At 39.8% G+C, this 25,098-nt stretch overlaps 1 protein-coding gene across 1 annotated transcript; it reads right to left on the bottom strand.

Moving 5' to 3' along the window:
- Positions 1-7,011: 7,011 nt before the first annotated feature.
- On the bottom strand, positions 7,012-12,071 carry FAM216B (family with sequence similarity 216 member B). The gene is made up of 3 exons (XM_058547694.1): positions 11,973-12,071; positions 9,188-9,308; positions 7,012-7,247 (listed from the first exon to the last, which is right to left on the bottom strand). The coding sequence occupies exons 1-3, from the start codon at positions 12,069-12,071 to the stop codon at positions 7,063-7,065; spliced, it is 405 nt and encodes a 134-aa protein (XP_058403677.1). The 3' UTR covers positions 7,012-7,062.
- Between the last annotated feature and the right edge of the window lie 13,027 nt (positions 12,072-25,098).

The raw sequence follows: 25,098 nt of genomic DNA on the forward strand, positions 1-25,098 counted from the left end.
AAAGCTCCTAAAACCCTTGGAATTTCCTGTGATAAGAGCCATAAAAGTGTCTTCGGTTATGTTAATGAGATGATTTTTGGAAAGCACCTAAGGAGCTAGTGTAGCCAACCCTATGATTAGAGAGTTGGAATTTTCGGTTCCACCCCGCCACCACCTCCCAGGACAGAGGAGAGAGGGGATGGAGATTGAATTCAATCTCCAATGGCCAACAATTTAATCAATCATGCTTATGTAAAGAAGCCTCCATAAAAACCCAAAAGGATGGGGCTCAGAGAGGTTCTAGGTTGGAGAACGCGTGGAGGTGTGGGGACATTAGCACACCTGGAAAGGACATGGAAGCTCTGAGCCCTTTCCCCCATACCTTGCCCTATGCATCTCTTCCATCTGGCTGTTTCTGAATTATATCCTTTCATAATAAACTGGTAATCTAATAAGTAAATGTTTTCCCGAGTTCTGTGAGCTGCTCTAGCACGTTAATCAAACCCAGGGAGGGGTTCATGGGAACCTCTGATTTATAGCCAGTCATTCAGAAGCACAGGTGGCAACCTGAACTTGTGACTGGCATCTGAAGTGGAGGACAATCTTGTAGGACTGAGCTCTTAGCCTGTGAAATCTGATGCTATCTCCAAGTTGATAGTATCAGAATTGAGTTGAATTTGTGGGACACCCAGTTAGTGTCCGAGAATTGCTTGGTGTGGGGAAAAAAAACTCACATATTAGAACTGGAAGCAAAATCTAAATACCCTTCTTTTTTGCAGAAAAGACCTGACAGCTTGAAGCTAAATACCTGACTTTCTCTTCCCAAAATTGAAGGTCATTTAACATACATAGATTATACATGTATTCTTTTGATCTTAATTAACTCCTTGTCCGGCTTCACGTGTTTCTTGGCTAACATTTCCATCATCTTGGTCCCAGCCCATTAGACATATCTCTCAGCTTTTTCAGCTCTCCGACTCTTCAGTTAGGAGCCCCATTTTACACCAACTCCTTGCCTTTAACACACCATTTAACCCACCAGCAGCCTCCCCCTCCTCCCCAATCCCTCCCTCTCCACCCAATCTTAGATGTGCTTCAAACAGACCCCTGCCTTATGGCACTTTACCTTCTGATCTTTCCTTATTTACATAAATACACAGTGCAACACATTCTATAATAGCTTACTGAATTTAAATAAGTAATATATTTACAATGGTGTGATTTTTTTTCTTGTACAAGGCTGGGCTTCTGAAACATCACTGACTTTCTATGATACCTTGTCATTTAGATCATCCTTCAGGACTATTACATTGTTTTTAAAGTAGGAAATTCTTTTCTCTAGAACCCTCCGTTTATAAACAGGTACTTATTTCCCCTCAGGTCTACCATGCTCCATGAGCCAGGAGGATGTTGGGAACTCACATGTAGTGTCTGAGTGTTTGGCTCAGTTACAGTTGGGTAATTGCCTCTGACCCTGCACCCAAGCTGTGATCTCCAGTAGCTACAGGGATTTCCTCTACTACTGACCTGACTGAACCCATTGTACAACTGGCACAGTCCGATAGCCCTAATGTGGAGAAAAGTGAGGGACAATTCTCTGGAGACAGACAAGGGATAGATTTCCAACAAAAAGATTGATTACTTTCAGGCAACAGACTGTAATTTAGGGGGGAAAGCAGAGTCAATGAGGCTGATATAATGATTTTCTCTACAAGCACTGATGCAATTAACAATTCATTTTAATTGAAAAGGTGCAGGAACTCTTGGACATGTTCCTATGGCCTTTGTCACGAAATAGGAAATGGGAGGGAAAACCAAGTCAGGATTCATTTCGGTGGAAATGTCATGCATATTTAGTAATACCAAGTCTAGGAAAAAAATCATTATAGTAGATTCAAGAACTGTCATAAAATACCCTAGGTTTGACCTGGCCGTGAGTAAGAATAACAAGCAATTTATTTACACGGGTTATTGAAGGTTATTAAGGAGATAGTTTCTCTACCCTAAAAGCCTCTTTCATCATGCAGTCCTTGCCACTAAATTTTTGCCAAATTTTCCAAACAGAAACTCAGTTTATTAGGGGTAAAGTGTTATGACTATTGAAATCACTCCTTAAATGCAAAGGGCTATCACACTTTAGTAAGTGTGAGTATCCCTTAGGATGTTAGCTCTGAGATTCTGGTTCACTGGGTCTAGGATAGGACCCAAGAATTTGCATTTTCTTTAAGCATCCTCAATGGGTCTGGTATATGGATTGTATTTTGATAAATACTGCTCTAAATGTAAAGATTACACATGAATTAGGTATTAATTATTGAATGTCTTTGGCTTGTCTGAAATAATTTTTTTTTCTAACAGCATGTTGGAAGATTAGAACACAAAATAGCTCAGTTTTAAGAGAGAATCATGGCAAGAAGAAAGTGTGCAGCATGGGACAGGTGTCTGAGAAGGCAGGCTCAGACTAGGTGTCTATGCAGGGAGTCCCAATTGGGTGATATCAGAAGTCAGCATAAAGATGTTGGGTGCATGTTTTAGACAGAGGGGCCAAGACTGAAGTGTGGCAATGAGGCGTCTAGGGAGGGACTACATAGGATTCAGTCTCAAGGTCATGCAGGAAAGAGTGTTTCCTTCTATTTTACACCCTCAGCACCTCACTCACTTCACTCTAGTCTTGGCTTTGGTAGACAGCTTCTGAAATGGTTCCCAATGATCCCCACCTTCTGCTATTTTTGCTCTTGTGAAATTCACTACTCTTGTGTGTGGGTTGGACCTAGTAATTTGTTTCTAATGAGTAGAACATAGCAAAGGTGATGGGATGTCACTTCCAAGATTAGGCTATAAAAGACTGTAAGTTCTACTATACATTCTCTCTCTCTTTTGTTTTCTAACTCTGACGAAGCAAGTCACAATTTGTGAGCTGCCTTATTGAGAGGCCTATGTGGCAAGAACTGAGGGTGGCCTCCAGACAGCAGCCAGTAAAGAACTGAAGCACTAAGTCCAATAGCTTCCAAGAAACTAAATTCTGCCAACAAGCACAAGAGTGAACTTGGAAGTGAATCCTTCCCCCGTTGAATCTTCAGATGAGACCACCATAACCAAGCTGACACCTTGATTGCAGTCTTCTGGCTCTGTGAGAGACTCTGAGCCAGAAGCTCCAGCTAAGCCATGCTCAAATTCCTGACCACAGAAACTATGAGATAGTAAATATTGTTGTTTTAAGTCACTAAGTTTTGGAGTAATTTTTTATGCAGCAATACACAACCAATACAGTGCATAAAGATTTTGGTGGTGGTGGTGGTGGGGTGTTGGTTGCTGAACCTGGAGAACAATGTAAACAAAGAAAAGTGAGAAGTTACTGAGGACACACTGAACCCATATTACAATTTTGGCAAGGATGATCCTTTCTGCAGAGGTTGCTTCTTTTTCTTCTTTCTCACCTCCTCCAACCTTTCCTCCCCTAAAAATAAACTGGAGAGTTGCTTTATCAAGGTTGACAGCTAAACTTTGAAATTTCTTGTGTTACATTTTCAAGATTATTGCCATCACCACCCTCATGTCTATCATGACCTCCTTTCCTGAAATTTGCCATGGTTCCCAGTAAGGTGACTATAATTAGTATTGACACTATCTTCCACACATCCAAGTTCTCTTCTGCCCAGCAGCCACAGTCACTAGAATACAAAAATTTAAATGTCTGATGTTGCAAGTGGAACAAGAGCTCTTATACGTTGCTAGTGGGAATACAAAATGATGAGGTCATTTTGGAAAACACTATGGCAATATTTTATAAAGTTAAACCTAAATCTACCCTGTGACCCAGTAACCGTATTCCTAGATATCTATCCATGAGAAATTAGAATTTATATTCACACAAAGGCTTACATTAAAATATTTATAGCAGACTTATGTGTAATAGTCCAAAGCTATAAACAATTCAAATGTTCATCAACTAGTGAATGGATAAGCAAATTGTGGTGTGTTCATACAATGGAATGTTACTTGGCAGTGAAAAGAAACAAACTACTGATAAATGCAACATGATGAACCTCAATAGCATCATGCTACATGAGAGAAGCCAGACAAAAAGGACTAGATATTCTGATTCCAAATATGTGAAATTCTAGAAAAGGCAAAACTGTAGTGATACAAAGCAGATCAGTGATTCCAGTGGGCTGGAGTTTGGGCAGGGAGATTGTCTACAAAAGAACACAAGGAAATTTGGGGGGTAATGGAAATGTTCTATATCGTGATTGTGGTGGTGGTTATGTGACTGTAAACATTTGTCAAGACTCGTTGAACTTTAATTGAGTGTATTTATTGCATATAAATTCTAACTCAATAAAATTATTTTAAAAAGAAAAATGCTAAGTGTCCACATAGAATAAAGAATGAAAGTAATTCAAGTTCTGTTTCTTGTCTTTACAATCACAGTGTAATCATCGTTCATTTCAAAACTACTGTTTAAATGCAAGAATATATAGTACTACTGTGGTTGGAGATATGTGAGCTCATGTTGTGTGGGTTGGGAGTTCTCTGAATTACTTTCCATGCAGAATAAAATGATTATTAAAGGAAGAGCAATAAAAATGTGCTACTTTGAAGCTTACATATATACTATTAAAACTCAACAGTAACCTCAGCAATTGTTTAGAACTTAGACCAATAAAAGATTTTGGGGAGAGGAATATTTTATCACTGATATTGTTTAGAATTGCTGGCTCATGCTGATAATAGAAAGCAGACCAACTTTTAGTCAGCTTTATTATTGTTTTAAAATTCTTCACAGACAATGTGCCCTTTTGCCTGCACCTGGGATTGACTGCTCCTATCCCCTGTCCTTGATAAACTACTGCTACTCCTCATCAGTAGTTGTGGCTTCCTGGGACCGTAGAATAACATCACAAAGTTAGAGGCCAGTCTGATTTGCAGACTTTTTGAACATTTCATTATCATTCAGCAAGTATTACTGATTGCCCACCACAGACCAGGCACTGTGCTAGGTGCTAGTAATTTCAGGTGAAATGGTCACTGATCTTGAGAACTTTAAGTTTAAGAGTGACTTTGTGAGAGCAAGCAATGTTCCAACAGGTCCAAGTAGTAGACTTTCCTAAAAGTTACAGGTTGCCCTCTGTTCTCCTTTGATCATCTTTCTCAGCGTCCTTCCAGGTGAGCACCTTTCTTCTAGCACCATAACCAATCATATTCCTCATAAGCTTTGGGTGTGGGGCTCAAGAGGGAGGGCGTTGTCTTTTCTGAAGGGAGAGTCAACAAGTGAGACTTTCTGCACCAACTTAGATCTATTCGTCCCTCTTACAGGCCTGTGAGATTCACCTGCCAATTAGCTCTTAAAAGCTTCTATTGTAAACAAGGTGCTTCTGAAATTTGTGATGCAGGATTGCAGCTCAGAATCATAAATGGCCTCCTTGATATTCTGCATCATGCACCAAGGCTTGTACAGCAAATATCTTTGCTTATCCAAAAAAGTCTAAGATAAAAGTGCATGCAAGAAGTTCAAAGCGATAAAAGCCCCATGTGGAAACAGTGGAAGGCTAGTACAGTACAAGTTAGTCTACCACAAACCTCTCTACCTCCAGAGGGCAATCCTATAGGTACCTCCAGTTCCATTTGAATTTTTTTTCTTCTTTTAAGCCTACTTAATGATTTTTAACTTACAACCTTAAAGCTACTTAGAGTATTGAGTCAGGGTGCGGATTTGCAGAGGTCAAGAAGCTTCTTTATGATTAAGTGCATGAACCCAGCAAGGTCAGTATTGACTTTCCCAAGTCTTCCTGTCAGACTAGTGGGCCAACCACGCCCGTGCTTCCTCCCAAAAACAGTCAGACCAAATCTCAGAACCAGTATTGGGAGTTTTCAGAATCTCATTACAACTTTTATATCTTCTATGTTAATGGTTGCAGAGAGAGAAGATAATAATAATCATCAATGAGTTTTATTTTTCTTCTGGTAGTAGTGCAGAATCTTCCTTTCAGATCAATGTTAGCACATCCCTGTCAAGTAAGTTTATATTCCATCTTAACTAACTCCTTTTATGAGCATGACCAAGTGCTTGGCTGATTTGAATGAGGGAAGGAGGTTGAACATTTAGAAAGAACATGAAGAAAAGGCATTTTTTATTTTGACTTTATGTGAGCACTGGTGACTAATTTTTGACACACAAGAAAATCATTAGTGATGAAAATAACTATTAAATATAGCTAATATCATACTATACCATTTGTATGATGATCTGACTCACTGTTATCTCATTTTTTGCTTATTTGTATGGTCTCGTGTGCTTTGCTTAAAACCATTAAGGCCATGGAATGGTTAGACTTGAGACTAGTTCTTTGGGGTTATTTCTTGTTCTTCTGAGAGTTTATCTTAAGCTGCCAGGGGAAGGTATAGGCATGAACTCTCTTACCCAAATCAAGGTCAAATACAACTGTGTAGAATGAACCCAGCTGTGGCATGTTGACAAGTCCAAGTTTCAAGATGATGCAAAGGGATTGAGTCAGGCAAGAACCAGAAGATTTAGGTCAAGTTGAATGCTGTTGCTTGACGGGGAAGAAGAGAGGAAGGAGGACATGGAAATACACAGTCCAGTTGCCGCTGAGGTGATATGGCTCCAGAAGCCCTGTATGCTCAGTGTTACCTCTGTGTTGGTCTACGTATTTTCAATATATGCAGTGGGTGGCTTATAGGGAACGGTCACCTAGTGACAGAGGACCTTGCACCTCTGGTCACTCATTCCCTTTCGCTGTTCTTGGGCCTTCTCTGGCTGTTCTCATTCAAAGGAAGCTTTTACTTTGAAAGCTTCAAAAGTCATTTCACTTTACAGATTATATTTGGAGTGAAAGTCTTGTTTACTCTTAGCTCCATTGCTCTTAAGCCTCTCAACTTGTTTTTGCTGATAATATTTATGCGAATGAAAGAAAGATTATTTCTAGGTGTGGGTTTGTATTAGAAGTTATTCTTTTATTCATTCTCATTCAACAAATATGCACTAAGCACCCGCTAGGTGCCAGGGGTACATGGGCAAACTACATGTTTCAGAGTGTGTGCAAAGCCTCGGTTCCTGAGGGATCAGAGCCCTGTGCTTTGTACCCTGGATCGAACCACAGACACAGGGAGTGCTGATGGCCAGGTTCTTGTCATGGCCGAAGCCTTCCGGGAGACCGCTCTTTGAGGAGGTACCTTGGCTGAGGCTCTTTTGGTTGACTCTCTAAGTACAGCGGCACAAGCCAAAGCCTCCTGTGCAGTAATATAGCCTAGGGGAAAGAAATGAGAGAAACGTCAAAGTCAACAATTTTACAAAACAAATAAGCAAACAACACTGCAAATATTCACATATTCAAATATTCACATATTCACAAAATTTCTTCTACTTTACAGGGTAGAAAAAACTATGTGTAGCATGCCCAGATTATATGATGTTTGAGGACAGGAAGTATATTTTTCTTTCCTTGTATTTCTCATTCAATAAGTTAATAAATACTTAGTTGTTGATTAACACGACAAATCATTTGGAGAGGGACTAGAGCCATGAGGAATCTTCACGTGAATTGCTTATCTTCAATATCAAAACTTTCTTCAAACCAGAAACAAATATATTCAATCTCTCTCAGTTTTTTTAAAGTGTAGTCTGCAGACCACCTACTACAGAATCATCTGGCTGAGGCCACATTTAATAATGCTTTCTAAAAATGCAGATTTCTGGCTCTACTCCATGACCTTCCGAATAAGAAACTCAGAGAGTTAGGCCTGGAAATCTGCATTTTAATAACATACACAGGTGGATTTTATGTGCACTAAACATTGAATATCTCTGCTTCTGGCTTTGTTGGCTTCTATGCAATTTTATGCTACAAACAAAGCTCGTAGATGATGCTTCTGCAATACTTCAGACAATCATGGGGACCAGGCTGAATCCCAGCTCTGCTATTTACTAGTTGCATGACCCTGGTCAAGTTATTTAACTTATCCATGTCTTAATTTGCTCTTCTGTAAAATGTGAGTTATAAAGGCACCTACCATGTAGAGGGTGTTTGAGTTTTAAATAAGACAATATATTCAAAGGACTTAGAACTGTGCCCAGTATATAGGAAGCTCTAATTAAAGATAACTATTGTTGTTCTTGTTATTAAATCATTTGCAAAAACCATGTCTTCTTTTTGTGCAAATACAGGAAAGACAATATAAGGTAGATGTACTAAGGCCAAGTGAGTGGTTTACAAAAAAAAAAGCTCTATGGGAGTTAGGAGAAGAGTGCAATAGAGGCTAGCTGGAGACTGACAACCTTTCCTAGAAGAAAAGGGATTTAACAACAATTACACCTCTCAGTAGGTTGTTGCTATAATCTATAATCTTTCACAACCATTATTTCATTTGCACTTCATAAAATCCCATGAGGTTGGTAGAAGAGAGACAGCAAAACATGAGGGTGAAAATATGTGATCTCTGGAGGTGACAGTCCTAAATGACATTTATGATCTGATCAAGTTATATAATCTGCTTGATCTGTGGTTTTCCATAACCATAAAGTGAGGAGAAACTGAGATATTACATGTAGAGCTCCTAGCACAATGTCTGGAACACAGTAAATGCTCAATAAATATAACTATTATTGTTGTGAGTAAACCAACCCTTTGAGTTTGCACAACCAGCAAGGGGCTAGCTGTGGTTTGAGCCTAGACCATCTGCCTAAGCCCATTGCCATTTCTACTAGATCAAGTTCTTATAAATCTCAGATAGTTGTTGACATTTTATAACAATCCACACTCCAATTTCTTTTCTTTTCATTTTGTTTAGTGAGGAAGATTGGCCCTGAGCTAACGTCTGTGTCAATCTTTCTCTATTTTGTATGTGGATTGCTGCCACAGCATGGCTTGATGAGCACTGTGTAGGTCCGTACCTGGGATCCGAACCCACAAACCCCACGCCACTGAAGCAGAGCACGTGAACCTAACCACTATGCCACTAGGCCTGCCCCCATACTCTGATTTCTTTAAACCCTCTTAATTTGCTCATAAAACCTTGCTTTCTATTGTCAGGGATAATAATTTTTGAACTTGGCCTGCCAACCATGTTGATAAAATAGCACGCTGGCAGAGGCCATTCTTCTTGAATAATTTATCTGGAAACTTGACTTCCAGCTGCAGCAAGAGTCCCTTTCTAAGGTGCCTGGTTCAGATCAGGTAGTTAAACTTACCGAGAAGCTGCTGGTGCTGAAGGCTGTGAATATAGCGGGTCTGCAGGGCCTCCCACTGGGGCCTAGAGTCATAAATCCTCATGATGCTGTAAAAGTAGCGCTGTTGCCCTTGGGTTAGGTCCTATTAGAGTGGAGCAGGGGATTTTGATGAGCTGGTGGCATTCTATAGGATTAAGAGTGTGATGTATTCAAAGCTGACTTCCAAAGAAATAAGATGCTTCTCTCTCTCTCTTTCTCTCTCTCTCTCTCCATATATACATATACACACAACAAACGGAAACAACAATTCAGTAGTTTCCTCCCTTAGTTTACTTAGACAGTCTTCTACTGGCCTGTGTGATGGTGAAAATGAGTAAGCAAAAGATTCTAGGTAAGTAGGTTGAAGTATTGGGCTGAGGGAGATCCAAGGATTTTTAAATTTTTTATTGATCTATTATAATCCTTATTGAGGAAGGTAGGCTATGAGAATCTACACAGGGCCTGAAATATGCCAGGCTTCTGAATGGGTAAAAGAGAACTTTCCACTGAGAGTTCTCAGTAAGCGGAGGAGATAGATAGATGAGTAGATGGGAAATGTGATCAGGGTCCAACATCATTGGTAAAGAGGTGCTGTGAAAACAGAAGGAAAACAAACTCTGCCTGCAGCAGTCAAGGAAGGCTTCCTAAATGAGATGACCAACATCTCTGAGTCTTAAGGGTGAGGAGGAATCTCCTAAAGGACTAGAATGCTGGTTCTCAAAGGACATCAGCATCACCTGGGGAGATTCTTAGACCTGCACCTTCTCAGGCCCCATCCCAGACCAACTGAATCAGAAACTCTAGGGGATGGAGCCCAGCACTCTGGGTTGTAACAAGCCCTCCAGGTGATTCTGATACAAGCACACTAAAATTTGAGAACCACTGGACTAGAAAAAAAAGTAAGGCTAATTAGTGAGAGAAAGTGGTACAAATTTTCTTATGGGGCACAAAATATCTGGATATATTAGAACCAGACTTTTTCTTTACTTCAGCCAGAACATAGAATCTAAGCCAGAAAAGGCTGTAGAGTTAGACAGGAGAAGATCGTGGAAGCCTTTTATGCTATGTTAAGAATTTAAGGATTACCTTTTATATGAGGAGCCATTGAAGGTCTTTATTTAAGGCAGTGATTCTCAACAGGAGTGATTTTGACCTCAAAGGGACATTTAGCAATGTCTGCAGAAATTTTTGGCTGTCACAAATGGTGGAAGAGGGGAGGGACACTACTGGCATTCAGTGGATAGAGGCCAGGGTTGCTATTGAATATCCTGCAGTGCATGAGACAGCCTCCCACTTCCTTGCAACAAAGAATTTTCCAACCCAAAATGTCACACTTTAAACTGACCAGATTTGCATTTTAGAAAGATTACTCTGGCCCTGCTGTGGAGAATGGGCTTAAAGGAAGACAAACCATTGGTAGAGACCATTTAGAAGGCTACCATGTAGTGCTAGGGAGGAACAAGAAGGCCTGCACTATAATTACTATTATATACCTAACGTATTTTAAGTGCTTATTATATGCAGATGGGGAAACTGAGACAGCATCAACATTCTAGAAAACTCAAGATAAAATAAGTTCACCCTAGGCCGAAAAATTCAAAACAATGACGGAATTTTCAAAATTAGTTGATGACCATTTAATAAAAACTAAACATAAGATAATTATATATAAAAGTAAAATAATTTTTATCTGCTAAAAATTTTATGTGGAGCTGAAATCTGTGAGTCAGATTTTTTTGGGGAGGTGGTCTAAAGACCTTAAACTTGACATCGAAACTATATCCAGAGTGAAAGTAGCTGAACCAGTTCCTCACAATTTGAGACATCATTTCCGCTTTGCAGTTTCTGAATTAGATGTTTTAAAAGATAACATATTTGAGGGGCCGGCCCGGTGGCGCAAGCGGTTAAGTGCGTGCGCTCCACTGCGGCGGCCCGGGGTTCGCTGGTTCGGATCCCGGGCGTGCACCGAAGTACTGCTTGGTAAGCCATGCTGTGGCGGCGTCCCATATAAAGTGGAGGAAGATAGGCACCGATGTTAGCCCAGGGCCATCTTCCTCAGCAAAAAAAGAGGAGGATTGGTGGATGTTAGCTCAGGGCTGATCTCCTCACAAAAAAAAAAAAAAAAAAAAGATAACATATTTGAAGAAGAGAATGGATTCCTAATTAAACCTTTTCAAATGATTGAGAACAATGTAACATGAAAATTGCAAGCCAATTTCAAGAACAAATCTCCAAAGTGTAATGGGAGTTTCCATTATATAAGACAAAACCTTAAAAGTTAATGGTTTTATTTTATGAGGGAAAAAGAAATGCCTCCTTCTTTCCTTAGTAGAACTCTCAACTTCCTAAATGAGAAGTACCAGGTAGCATTCCTAATATTCTTATCCCGTTGCTTGAGGGAATGAAAGAGAATCAAAATTTTTACAAAGAATATTTGTGAGAATGGCTTTAACTAACTTTGACCGAAAGAAGATAACAGAGCTCTCCAGCTGGGAGCCACAATGTGGCCAATCAGGGAGTTTCCCACCACTGATAATGGGTCAGCAACGAAGGTGTGACCATCTACTGGAGCCCCTGAAATGGGATGGGTATAGGATTAGATGATCCAAGTGCTCATTCATTCACTCATACACGCCGTCAACACGCACTGTGGGCCTCCATTGGGCCCAATGTTCTCCCTAATGCTGGGTAAGCAAAGACCGGAGAAGTCCTTAAGGTTTGAAGAAGAGACAGACAAGGTCTCTCCATCTGTGAAAGTATGTTGTACCTTCAGTAATGAAGTGTCGGAAGCAGAGGGAGGGACTCGAATGCGAGGAATCTGTGGAACGTTCTGAAGCTTTTGTTGTCTTTTCCGTTTTCCTCCCATTCTTTATCCTGTACTTCCAAGGAACAACAAAATGTAGCATAAAAATTTATCTTGTTCAACCAATTTTGGGGATGTACACAAGAAAGCAAGTAAACAGATACATAGATAAATGTCATTTATTTCAAGAGATAAGAAATTTTCTCACGTCTCTAAGTAGTTGGACCTCACCAGACTGCACTTCTCCCTCTTCTCACCCTTTATTAATGGAAGGAACAATTTAGAGCCCTTTGTCTTTCTGCTTCACTCTGCATTTGGAACAGGTGGGTTGTAGAGCCATACCGCGTCACAACAGTTATTTCTTGATAATGTCAAATAATGTTTATTATCTTATCTGATTCTAAAAGTAACATATGTCATTTTGGAAAATTTGGAAAATCTTAAAAATTGAAGAATTGATGAATATAAGATCATCCATAATCTAACTGTCTGTAACTATTGTTGGCATTTGATTAATTTGCTTTTATTCTTTGTTTTCTGTGTACATCATGTGTGGTTTTAGAAAAGGGAGCTCATACTCTGTGTTGTGCACTTTCCCATCTCATTAAATATTCCTTGAAAATATGATTTTTCGTGGCAGAATAGTATATTTTTACATCATTCTCCATTTCTTGCACATTTAGACCTGCAATTTTGCAGCACTGTACTATACAAGAAACTATTAAACCTAGCAGTGTTTCTTATTATTTGCCTGACAAAGATACAAAATGAGGGAGTCACACCTGCTATGAGTAAGTCTCCTTTTCATGTGGTTTAGGGTTTAGAATCTGAGGTGTATATAATAATAGAACATTTAACAATCAAGGAAGAATAGACATATTGGAATAGGATTGCCATAGCACAGAGTGGAAACCCCTAGCATTTTCCCCTCTGCTCACTCCTTCACCCTTGTCAACGCCTACCTCATGGGGTTGTTTGATTAACTGAGATCGTGAGTACAGAATGCTCTCACTTTATGCCAGTTCCTACTCTCTCTTCCCTCCTCTGTTTTTTTTTTTTTGTGTGTGTGTGAGGAAGATTAGCCCTGAGCTAACATCTGTTGCCAATCCTCCTTTTTTTGCTGAGGAAGATTGGCCCTGGGCTAGAATCCGTGCCCATCTTCCTCTACTTTATAGGTGGGATGCCGCCCGCAGCATGGCTTGATAAGCAGTGCGTATGTCCTCGTCCGGGATCCAAACCTGCGAACCCAGGGGCCACCGAAGCAGAGTGCACGAACTTAACCACTATGCCACTGGGCCAGTCCCATCCCTTCCTCTATTTTATGCTCAGGCACATGCACACATATGAGCACACACACATACACACACTTAAGAAGTATTTTAACATGTGAGAAGACTCTGATTGGTTCTGAGTTCACAGATCTAAGGCTCAGATCTTCCAGAAGAGAAACTTATTAGGAAAACATCAGTCAACATCTCTGTGTGTCCTGTTTCCACGATATAAACTTATAAATTAAACTATAAATATTTTATTTAATACCACTTTCCTTCAACATGCACTCCAGAAACCGTACCAACCAAGATATACTCTTTTAATATCCTCTGTGATAAAAGCCTACACTCTATCCTATGCTCAAATCATCTCAATATCCCTCCTTCCACTTTCCAGATCTGTAGAACAGAGCATAAATAGTCTTCAAAGCTGGAAAGATTTCTTCTTTCCTCAAATAGCATAAGGAAGTGACTGTCAATCTTTCTTGTGGCAACAATTCATGTGTGTTTTTCTTGGGCTATTGTAGAGGAAATCCATCTTACCTATTCAAGTGGTCTATATCTGATGAAGTTTGATTAAAATGCTTGGGAAATTCAGGGAGGAAAAATCTACAAAATAACACATCTGAAACAAAAAGACAGATTTGCTTAAAAGAAACTTACCCTGTATTGTAATCTCCCCTTTTTAAAAGCTGGTATTCGTATTCAATGTAGTTTTCTTGCAAGGTCTCTTTCTTCATGCGGTGGTGGCAGTGGAAATTCAGTCTGTTGATAAGCTGATATCCAAGCAACATCATGTGATGAAACAAAGAGCTGGGGAAATTTGGCTGCATGCCTTTCCTTGCTTCTGGACAACATTCAACTGCACAGTTTTTTTCTTCCTAATTTTGTGTCTAATCAAGCGTCAACTTTAAAATCTACCCTATCTGTGTTATGTGCAGACATGGGGGAGGAAAGTGCATGGAGACAGAGAGGCTGATTATTAAAGGTCAAGAAATCCATCACAGCAACAGACCATTACATGAATATTTCCCAGATTCGGAGTCAGTAGCCCCCATCTCGATTGCTCATAATGATGAAGGCACAGTTCCTAAATATAGAGGTACATGAATATGACTCTGGTAATCTACGGAATTGTCCCATAGTTCAAAATATGTTCTTTTTTTTTGAAAAGTAAGACATTCTCCATATTTGATTTTGGACAGAGCTACAAAAGATGATAATGGACCTATGGCACAAGATTCCTGCCCACATCGACCTCGTCAGCATAAGCTTCATGTTTTAACCTGACTCATAAGGACAACATTATCCCTTCTTCTGGCTAGCATTATGACTACAGACTTCCTTTCTTTCTTGAGAATCCTCCTTCTGAATGCCAGCTTATCTGTAAAGATGAAGAGTTCCTAGAGAAAATGGAAGAAGAAATACCAAAAGAAAACTATAAATTCAAAATTCTTAGGAGGTTAAGGTAAAGAAAAAAACAAGGAGATAACAGTGATGAATTGCATGGGTTAAAGAAGAAATGAAAGACTCAACAGACACAAAAAGTTTGCATTTTTTCAATAATTTAAATGCAGACTTTCTGGGGAATAAACGTGGCACAAACAAGAGTCTGTAAATGCCCGTAAATACCTCAAAACCTCTCACTGGATCCAAGAGGTTAGTGATTCTCTCCTGAGAGTTGATGAACAGTTGTACTGTAGAGTTGACATTGTCAATTGAATCTTCCTTGAATGTTTCCCAGGATATGATGAAATGCTTTCTAGGGCATACCACATCTGCTGACTGTTACACACACATGCTGATTCATAGCAGTGGACATTAGTCCCTGCCCAACCAGGAAAACAGAAACAGATCTAGGTGTTTGACAGAGAGGGAATTTAATGTAAGGAATCTGTTACAGAAGTATTGGAATGGGCTAGAGGAGCAAAACAAGAAAGATTAGCTTGTCCAAAGATTGGGAATTACACTCAACTACTACCATACCAGGAGCTGGAGGACAAAGGGAAAATGTGTTTCCCCAGAGTCCATGAACACTGTGCCATTGAGGCTGCTTCCACTGGGACACTGCTGCCTGGGCAGCACCTCAAGGTCAGGCACTCACTAGCCACTCTTGCGTCATGTTCTTCCCAACACTGCTAATATTACAGTTGCTATCATCACCATCACTGCCCCTGCTGCTGCTATTGCTGATGTGGTTGGTGATGCTGCCACTGATGCAAACAGATGCAAGCAGGAATCATGAAGATGGCCTCTCCTTTCCTCCAGCTTTCCATCTCCTGCTTCTGTTGGATGCTAGCTGGCGAGAAATTTTGTCAAATGTATTTTGCAGTCTTCCCACTACTGTGGTAAAGAGAAGGATATAGAGGGGTAAGCATGAAGCCGAGAGATAATGGACATCCCAACACATGGGAATACCATCAACAAAAATCTAAAGGGATTTATAAAGTCTGGCGGAAGGCTGAAGGACCTAGACATACAGTAAATGTTTGCCTAGTACCACTAAAGTTTGAAATTTTATAAGAAAAGATAAAATAAGAGATAATTAACTAGCTCTACAGATGGTGTCAAAGAAAAAGGTATGAATTTTTGGACAATAACTTAAGATTTAAGAATGATGAAACAATGTGTATCATCAGTTTTGGAAAGAAATAGTTTTTCCAAAGACTAGCTAGACTTTTCAAGAGGAATTAAAACTGACTATAAAAAAAGTGAATAGAAACACCCACCATCTAATCATTATAGAGAATATAATTTTGACAGTTGGTAGAAAAGACGCATACTATTTCATAGATGAAACATTGGTACAGCAATGGGACACAATGCTCAAGACATTGCTACATCTACATTCCAATGCTTAGACTGGGTAATAAAGTGCTTTGATAGGATAGTGGGGTAAATATGACCTCATGGGTATTACTGAATGAAGAAGACGGACCCATGACTGGAACCCAAGATGAGGTTAAACCCTAATTCAAAGAATCTAGTCTGCTAGAACAAAAGGCAGAGTATTGCTGTATGTCATGAAGATAAGTACTTCCCTGAAAAATCATGAACCCAAGAGGAAATTATCTGCTCATATCCTGCTGCTCCTGCTCCTTTTCCAGGATCCCTTAGCTGCAGAGCTCTCCATGGGGCTAACTCTGCCAGGCACAGATGTCCTCCCTTGGCTACCTCAAGCCCTCAGAGGGTGTCAGTGCATCATGACGAAGTGAAGGAAGTGTCCTTTTCTCCACTCTGTGTTGCTGCTTATCACCTGGTCCCCTGAGTGTCCCCACTTAGAGTTCTCACAGTCTTTGTTGGACTCTGCTTTCTCATAGGGCTACATAGTATGTTGGGGTCAATCTCGTTTGGTTGGGATTAAGGTGGGGGTTGATTATTCCCCTGTTATCTTGTTTTTTGCCTCTGATCTCTTCACAGAAAACTTTCATTTCTCCAAGATCCCAAAACAAAAACTCTCCTACATACCAATCCCTTAGGGGTCACTGGTCTCAAAAGTGAGAAAACTTAGAGTCCCAGTTTGGGCTATAAGAGTCACTTTTAGTGAGTGAAACCTACTTTGGACACAGAAGCAGTGATTATAAGCAAAGGAAAAGCTGGGTATGACCACATATGTGCTAAGGGCTTTTGTAAAACAGATTTAAAAAGTTCTGAAAAAAATCTAAAATGGAATATAACTCAAGAAGGATATGTCCAGAGATTTAATTCTGACTCTATAATCCCAAATAAAGGCTACGGAAGAAAGAGGTAAGATATCAAAAGGACCTAGAGTAGGTGCACTGGGAGCTTGCAGACCATTCTAGACTTAAGGCCAGGTTATTTTTAAAAATTGCAGGATTTTACTAAGAAGTTTTTTCATTAGAGATTAGCAATGGTCCTCTTAAAACAGATCCTATGGCATAGCTATTAAGTAGTAGAGCCAAGACTTAAACTCATGGTTTCCTGAAGTCTATGATTTCTCTCCTTGGACTCTGGAACTAAAAGGGAATTCAAGCAACACACACATTGCTGTAATAGAAAATTACTCCTCCTATCCAGCCATCACCCACAGACAAAATTCATGTAGCTTAATTCTTTCTGTCCTTGGGGTGTGTTCTGTTCCCATCTGGAGTACTCCTTGGTTGAGTAAGAGTAGGCTTCAGTTTCACAAAGACTTATGGTCATAATTCTGGAGCTAGATCTTATTATACCAAGTCATTGACCTTCTAATAAGGCTCCTGGGAAGGCTTCATGCAGATAGATATCTAGCAGGCCAGTCCCATCAGTCCTCAAACCTGCCCAGGCATTTACACATTCACAGAAGACATGGGCATGAAGCTTAAGATCTTGCCCATGAAAACACTCTTCATATGTATTCTGATTTTTTAAAAAGTAGATTAAATAAAAATACCATCTACCACTCAACAATAGATAAGCAGAGCAAATTTATTTTATTTTTTTATTGAGATATAATTGACATACAATATTAGTTCCAGATGTACAACATAAAGATTCTATATTTGTATATATTGCAAAATAATCACCACAATAAGTCTAGTTAACATCCATCTTTATAAACATTTAAAAGATCAATACTGACAGTTATGTTTTCAAACAATGTCATTTGTTGTTGTTGTTGTTAATAGGGGTAGGGTTCTGGGACTTTCAGATGTTGAGGACTTGGTATTTCTACAATTGATAAGGTACGCTTGTGAAATGCTCATTGACAGATAAGTACAATTTGAAACTTGTTAAAAATCTATACTAGGGGTGCTGATTAATGGGTCAATGATAACCTGAATAGGTTTTTGGTGGCATGCCCTGATCTATTCCACAGTTTTACCAAGGTGTTGAATGAAGACTTAATAGGCAAGCTTATTAAGTTTTTGGATGACAAAGATCTAGTTTCCAGATGACAGAAATCTAGGTGGGATGGAAAAGAGTGGATGGCAGAATCAGAATACAAAAAGATCTGGAAATGTAGTAACAATAAAAACAAGATTCTGCATCAGAGCTTCATTTCTAGTTGGAAAAAACACAGAAGAGGAATTTGGAGTTTAGTAGCAATTCAGGCATAGGGGAAGTAAATGCAGAATGAGTTAATGAGGCTGCCAGAGGGATTCATGAGTGCATAAGCTACATCAACAGAAGTGAGGTTTCTAAGACAAGGGAGAAGCTGAGACTGCCCTGGTGTGCTTTGTGCTGCAGTATTGGGTCCGCAAAAGGGATATAGGCTAACCGGGGTGTATGGTTAAAATAGAGGTGCTATGTCATAAGATGAGCTGGCACATACATAAGCACTATTGCATCTGGAAAAGACCTATGGCAGAAGGGGTGGGGGTAGGCAATGATGCCTAACAAAATATTTAAAGGGCTTACACATTTAAGAGAGATTAGACTTACTCTGAATATCCCTAAAAAGTAAAAATTAGAATCAATAAGTAGAAACTACAATGGATACAAATTTCTGTTGAAATGAACAACCTCAGGAAAGAATGAGCTCCCCACTCCAGAAGTCTTAAGAAAAATAGACTCACTTGATGAGAATGCTGTACAGGATATTTAAGCATTACATTTGGGTCACTGATCCTATAACTCTATTATTCCAAATGCCGTATGTTAGCCAAAATATATTACCAGCACTCCCATTGCACCATCTGCCCCTTCCTGATGCTGTCCGTCCTTCTGTCTATAAGTTTCAACATTCTATGCTTTAATAGAAACAACAAAATTGGCCAATTCTTATATAACTGTTCCATACTATGCACTATACTAGGCATTTTACGTGTATTAACTCATTTAAGCCTCGTAACAATACTTTGAGGTATATGCTATGGGTATCTTTATTCTACCTCTAAGGAAATGGAGGTAAAGAGAGGTGAAATAACCTGTTCATATTTCCATAGCTGGGAAGAGGCAGAACCAGGACCTGAATTCAGGTAGTCTCCAGTATCCGCGCTTTTAGTGGCACCAGTTAGCTCTGAAATGAGGAGTCAGTGGAAAGGGCTTGTCTCCTTTCCCCTTCCCTTTTTCACAGGAATCTCACTTTTTTATTCCCTTGGCCCAGATGTGGTAAGGAGGCAGGGAGTGTCAGGAGAATCCTTGGAAGATGACCAAATCAAAAAGGATGCAAGAAGTAACTTTGCTACACATGGAATACTGCAGTGTGGAGAGTAGGTGCACGCTGAAAGTGAAGAAAGATTCTCTGAAGGGAATGAAGCTCTGTATCCATCAGCATGGTCATGGGGAATATGGTTCCCTGAGGCGGACAACCTAAATGCTTGGGTATCCAATGAATTAGCGCTAATACTGACTGAATGAGCCAGTGAAGTCAGAAATAACAGCATAATACATACAACTGGTCACAAACCAGAAATAATTCTGGGGCAGTTGTCAAATATGTTAGCTTAAGTTATAAAAAGTAAAAATCCTAGAGTTAAGTCATTCTAGGTTTCAATATCGACACGTATCACTTAGGATACATTCAGCTGCAGATAGAGATGCCCAACAAATCATGGGTTAAACAAATAGGATTTATTTTGTCACTTTACAAGAAGTGAAGCAAGGTGCTTGGTGGTATTGGTGTTACTGGATACATACCCAGGTCCTTTACCTGCCACACAAGAGGGGCCAAATAAAACTAGAACGCCAGGCTTATGGCAAGGAAAGAGTTTTTATTTCGGGTGACATCAGCTGAGAGACGAGAACTCTCAAATTTGTCCCGTCTCCCCGAAAGATGGGAGGCAAGGGGTTTTAAATGTTGTGAGGGAGAGCATGTGCTGGGGTTTCAGGTAAGGGAGGGGGAGCATGGGCACGTGCTGGCTGGCACCTTCCCACCACCTTGCATTTTGCCTTGAAGACTGAATTTCTTTCCCTTGACTGTCTGGACTTTTCTGGTTAGTTTTCATCTTCAGCCTGCGTTTGGCCTTGTGAGGCTGAATCTTGATGTCTGGACCTTGATTTCCTGGGAAAGACAGCTCACTGTCAGGAGGGACAGAAAGACCTGGTTAGTTTTAAACAACAGTTGATTATGCTGAATATGCACAGCTGCAGTTAGCAAAGCTTATCTCAAAGTTTTTGCTCTCTTCTTCTAGCCCAGGGAAGGTTTTTTAACCTATTCTTGCTTGGTTTCATTGGTTCAGTGATTCTGGACTGGTGTCTCTGATTCTCTTGGCCTTCTCTTTGTGATCGTAAACTGGCTATTTCAAAGTCAAGATGTGGCACTGAGGAGAGAGTTTATCTTCATGCAACTCTCTCTTAGCAGAGAGGAAAACTACTTCCCAGAAGCTTCTCAGCTGATTTTAACTAATATTTCATAAGCCAGGTGTATCAGTCAACTGTTGCTATTACTGCTGAACAAACACCACAAAATCAACTCAGGGACATACAATAATACACATTTATGTCTCTCCCATGTATCTGTGGGTCAGATGGGGTGGCTCTGCTTTAGACTACAGGCTGGTAGGTCAGCCAGGGAAGCCGCTCCACGTGTCTCCTTCTTATGACCTCAGGGCTACCCAGGGCGTATCTCCTTGTGGCTGAGTTCAAGAGCTCCCTGAGAGGTAAGCCTTGGCTTGGAATTGGCACACTCTCATTTCTGCCGCATTCCAAGTCCGAAGTCAACGGGACAGGAAAGGATTCTCTTCTCAGGGAGGTCATGGGGAGGGAGTGAATAGTTACTGAAAGGTACTATGAACTGCTGCAAAAGGACTGGATTTAGGCCAACTCCTAGACAGGGGCTGAGTCGACCTTCCCAGAAGCGGAAGGATATTTATCCGATCTTAAACAAATGTGGAGGGCTGCTCTCTGGGGGAAAAAAGAGGTAAATGGCTTTTAGATAGGTAAGGAACAGTGTCAACAGTATCTGCCACAAGGTGTGGATTGGATCCCGAAGGAGTTTTAATAGTTCTATCCACACCTTAAATTATTAAAACATTAAGAGGTAGTGTGTTTAAACAGATAATTGTCTTTTTCTGCTTCACTCCTCCAGGGACAGGGAAGAAGTTGAGGAAGGGAACTACCATTTATTATGTATCTAATATATGCCAGACACTGTGCTAGGAATTTGAGATAGACTATTTTATTTATTCTTCATAATGCTTTGAGATAAATACTATTATAATAGTTTTATGGAGAAAAAAAATTGAGGCTTTGAGAAGTAACCTGACAATTTGTACGTATCACACAAGGTGAAGCCAGAATTTATGCCCAGGTTTCCTGGCACTAAGGCTTTTATTCTTTCTATTATACTGTGTTGTCTTTACTACATTTTGTTTAATTTGTTTAAGAGCTACCTCTAAAATAGTATTCTCTGTGGAGTCTCATAGAAGAAACTTAATTATCCTCATACTGGATGGTTCTTCATATGTGTGAAATCAATAATTCTGTCTCTTTAAGTTATTGCCTCTCCAGGTTAAAAATAGTCAATTCCTTCAATAATTCCTTTTATTATATGTGTAAGCACTATAACAGGCCCATTTTTCAGAAGGCCCCCAAGTAGTTAGATTTAGAAGAAGAACTCTTAACCAAAACAATCGGGACTAATACCTGTCTGGTTAATCACAGACAGGCAATCGAAACAGAAATCATAAAAAATGATACTTATATGTCTTAAACACATATATTTTTAAATTTAAAACATATAAATATAAATCCATTTTCCAAACTTTTTGAGGTAGGGCAGAGGCCTTTTATTTTAATACATGCTGTAGTTCTTGGCTGGGGCACTTAAACTATTATGTTTATTACAAGAGACATTTGGAACTGTGCAAGGAGAGCTCTTTGATTGTTGAAATGACAATCATTTCAGGTGGCCACCGTAGCATTTAGTGGGTGTGGACCAGAGATGCTAAATGTCTCAAATGCTATGCAGTCCTGCAAATGAAATATCTCACTCAACCTTTCAATAAGACTCCTATAGAGAAGACTTGGGTCATTTAGCTGATGGAATTTCATGTTAACTAAAATAAAACACACTCTTAATGAATTATCTATGATTTTCAATTTTGTTTCTTTAAAACTGAGGGAGCTCTTGGAAGACATTTGCAAAGCAAATGGGATACAGAATCCTCCCAGCTTTTACTTATTTTTTTCCTCTTATCTTTTGCAATTTATCTCACCCATATCTAACTAGGCAGCACATTTTTTAATGACTCATTTATTAATTCTTTTTAGGAATTCAACTTAGTTTTTGTAGAAACTACTCTTGGAATCAGTCCATGTAATACTTAATAAAAGCATTCAATTACAGTAACAAGTACAATAACATAAATAGGTTTGGGAAGTATACAAGAGAACTGAGGGCACCATTAGTTAGTCAGGAGATTCCACAAAAACAAGATTGGTTCAGAGAACTTCCACTAAAATACATTTCCTGGAATTGCTATTAATGGCCTAAGGGAATCCCTTGCAGCCCAGATCGCAGATGTAGTAGATTGAAATCCGTTTTGTGGTTGAATCCCTCTTCAGGCCCACTGCTTATATTTCTTTCTTTCCCACTTTTGCTGGGTCTTCTGCTTTTGTATCCTTTGTTTTGGTCCTTTAACCCTTTATCTGTTATGCGTTATGTAACCCAAAGAAAAGTAGCTTAATGAGACACAGCTTTATTTTTTTTCTTGCAGATAATGAGAAAGAGCTTTTCAGGCTGGCTCACCCTGCTTGTATTACTGCATTTGGATCTACTGATCCAGTCACAAACTGCCCATCTTGGTGAAGATGACCTGGAAATCTTTGATGGTGCTGCCTTTTACAGTTGTTCCTCCGTCTTCTTCCCAGCACTCTGCTCCTCAACTATTGGCACAATCGTCAAAACTCTGGCCTCCCACTCCATCTAAGGTTGATTAGACCTCGTGGGCATCATCTTCAGCCATTCCAAAACTCACAGGTAATATTATTTTCTCTGGTTTGGCGGTTTGTCCACGGGTGTGATCTGAGCTTGCTAGTTATTTTGAGATCAAGTTAGAAACAGTATGGCCTAGGGGTCAAAATCTCAGATGCTTGAATCAGAAAAACCTGCATTTGCAGAATGGTTCCACAGTATTCTACCTGCATAACTTGGGGCAGGTTTCCTAACCTCTCAAAGTGTTACCTTTCTCGTTTGTAGGAAGGTTATTTCAATAGTTCCTATATACTAGGTTTGTTCTGAGCATTCAATGAGATGATGAAGTTTGAGATAAAGCAGGTGTTCAATCCATGGTAAACTTGCGTGGTACTTACGTGTCAAGCACAGTCTAAGGACTTTACACATATTATCTTGTTTAATCCTCACATCAACCCCTTGAGTAAGCACTATTAGTCATGTTATTAGACGAGAAATCTGAGGCACATAGCGTTTTAACGGCTCTGTCAGTTATACAGGTATTAAGTGGTAGTCCCAGGATTTAAACCCAGACTGGCTGGTCCCAGAGTTTGCCCTGCTGACCACTATGCTATGCTGCTTCTCTTGCCAGCTCTTACTATGGGGGTTACTGCCTATGCCTGTATAAACTTGATGGAGGGGAAATGGAGAAAGACTGAGGCTCCCTTTGTTGCATGAGGTCATTCTTCCTGCTTGCTTTTACTACCAACTTATGCTCCCCTTTCACCTTTCCTGTGCACAAGATAAATTTATAGCCTCTTCTCTCTGCCTTATCACTTATGCCCAGCTCCTTCCCTCACCCCCACCTCACTAGGATCTTCCAATGTCACTTCATGCCTCTAATTTAGCTTTAGCACCTGACAAAGCATAAACTGACAAGTTTCTAGGTTATGGCTAATTAGAGCCAGGCTCCGTGTGGTTTCTAAAGTCATCCTCTCATTGTGCTCTTACGGACTACCTTAGTTTGTCAGCGGCCTTTCAAAACATTTCCGCTAAACTAGATACCATGCGACTGACCGGAGAGATTCTGATGAGCCTACTTACTTGCTATGACCTGGATGTTACAGTCCCCTTTATACCTCCCCAGAGAGTGTTGGTTCCCTTAAAAGCCACATCTGGATTAGCTGTGTTGAATCACATTAAATTTACAATCAACTAAACCATCACAAGAGAATTTTCCAAGGATGATCACCCTCTTCCTGTAATGGTAAAATAGATATTTTGCTACTTTTAACCCTGCTAAATTTTATCTTATTGAGTTTACACTTGCATTCAACCCTGTCAAAGTAATTTCGATTATGGATTATGTTATCTTATATATTATGTACTTCCAAATGTTTGCGTAATCTGAAAATCTTATGCGTGTGATGTTGGTTCTTAGCAAAAATCTCAACTTTTATGGCAAACACCTAGTTTATGAACACTTAGAAAAGAAGACAGTCATCACTCAGAGCCCAGCATGAGCCCCTCAGGACCAGCATCATGCCATGCTAACCTCATTTCCTTTTTGGTGGAGTCATTACTCAGAGCAATGCCATACACAAATTGTGATGAGATTTCCACAAAGTATTTGACAAAATCTCTGATTAGGTTGTAGTGAATAAGAAGGTGCACTATGATCTTTAGGATGGTATGTGCTAGGGGAATTCATAGTTCAATGAATGACTGCATCCAAAAAAGACTGACAAATGATTTTAGGTCAATGTAAGTGATGTCTCTATAGGAGTACATGGCAACTCAGTACTGGGCCTTGTCTTGTTCACCTTTGTATCAAAAACTTGCACTATACTGTGAATTTTGATACGTAGTTGATTCTTATGTCCTTTTGAAAATGAGGATACTTTTTTCATCTTGCCCACATTTGTTGTTGTTCAGGAGTGCGTATAGTGGTTCTAATGTTGATTAAAAGCTCCTCGAGTCCCTGGGACCCAGTCAGCTCGGTCTGGAGATGTGAGCACATACAAAGTGCATCCTCTGAATTGCA

The sequence above is a fragment of the Diceros bicornis genome, chromosome 9 (genome assembly GCF_020826845.1).
Source record: "Diceros bicornis minor isolate mBicDic1 chromosome 9, mDicBic1.mat.cur, whole genome shotgun sequence".
Lineage (NCBI taxonomy): Eukaryota > Metazoa > Chordata > Mammalia > Perissodactyla > Rhinocerotidae > Diceros > Diceros bicornis.

Excerpts from the sequence above, each read along its gene's own strand:
- FAM216B (XM_058547694.1), bottom strand. The coding sequence starts at position 12,071 with ATGGGAGGAAAACGGAAAAGACAACAAAAGCTTCAGAACGTTCCACAG. Across the intron at positions 9,309-11,972 it reads CCGACACTTCATTACTGAAG|GACCTAACCCAAGGGCAACA; the intron begins GTACAACATACT and ends CCACTCTAATAG. Across the intron at positions 7,248-9,187 it reads TCAGCACCAGCAGCTTCTCG|GCTATATTACTGCACAGGAG; the intron begins GTAAGTTTAACT and ends TCTTTCCCCTAG.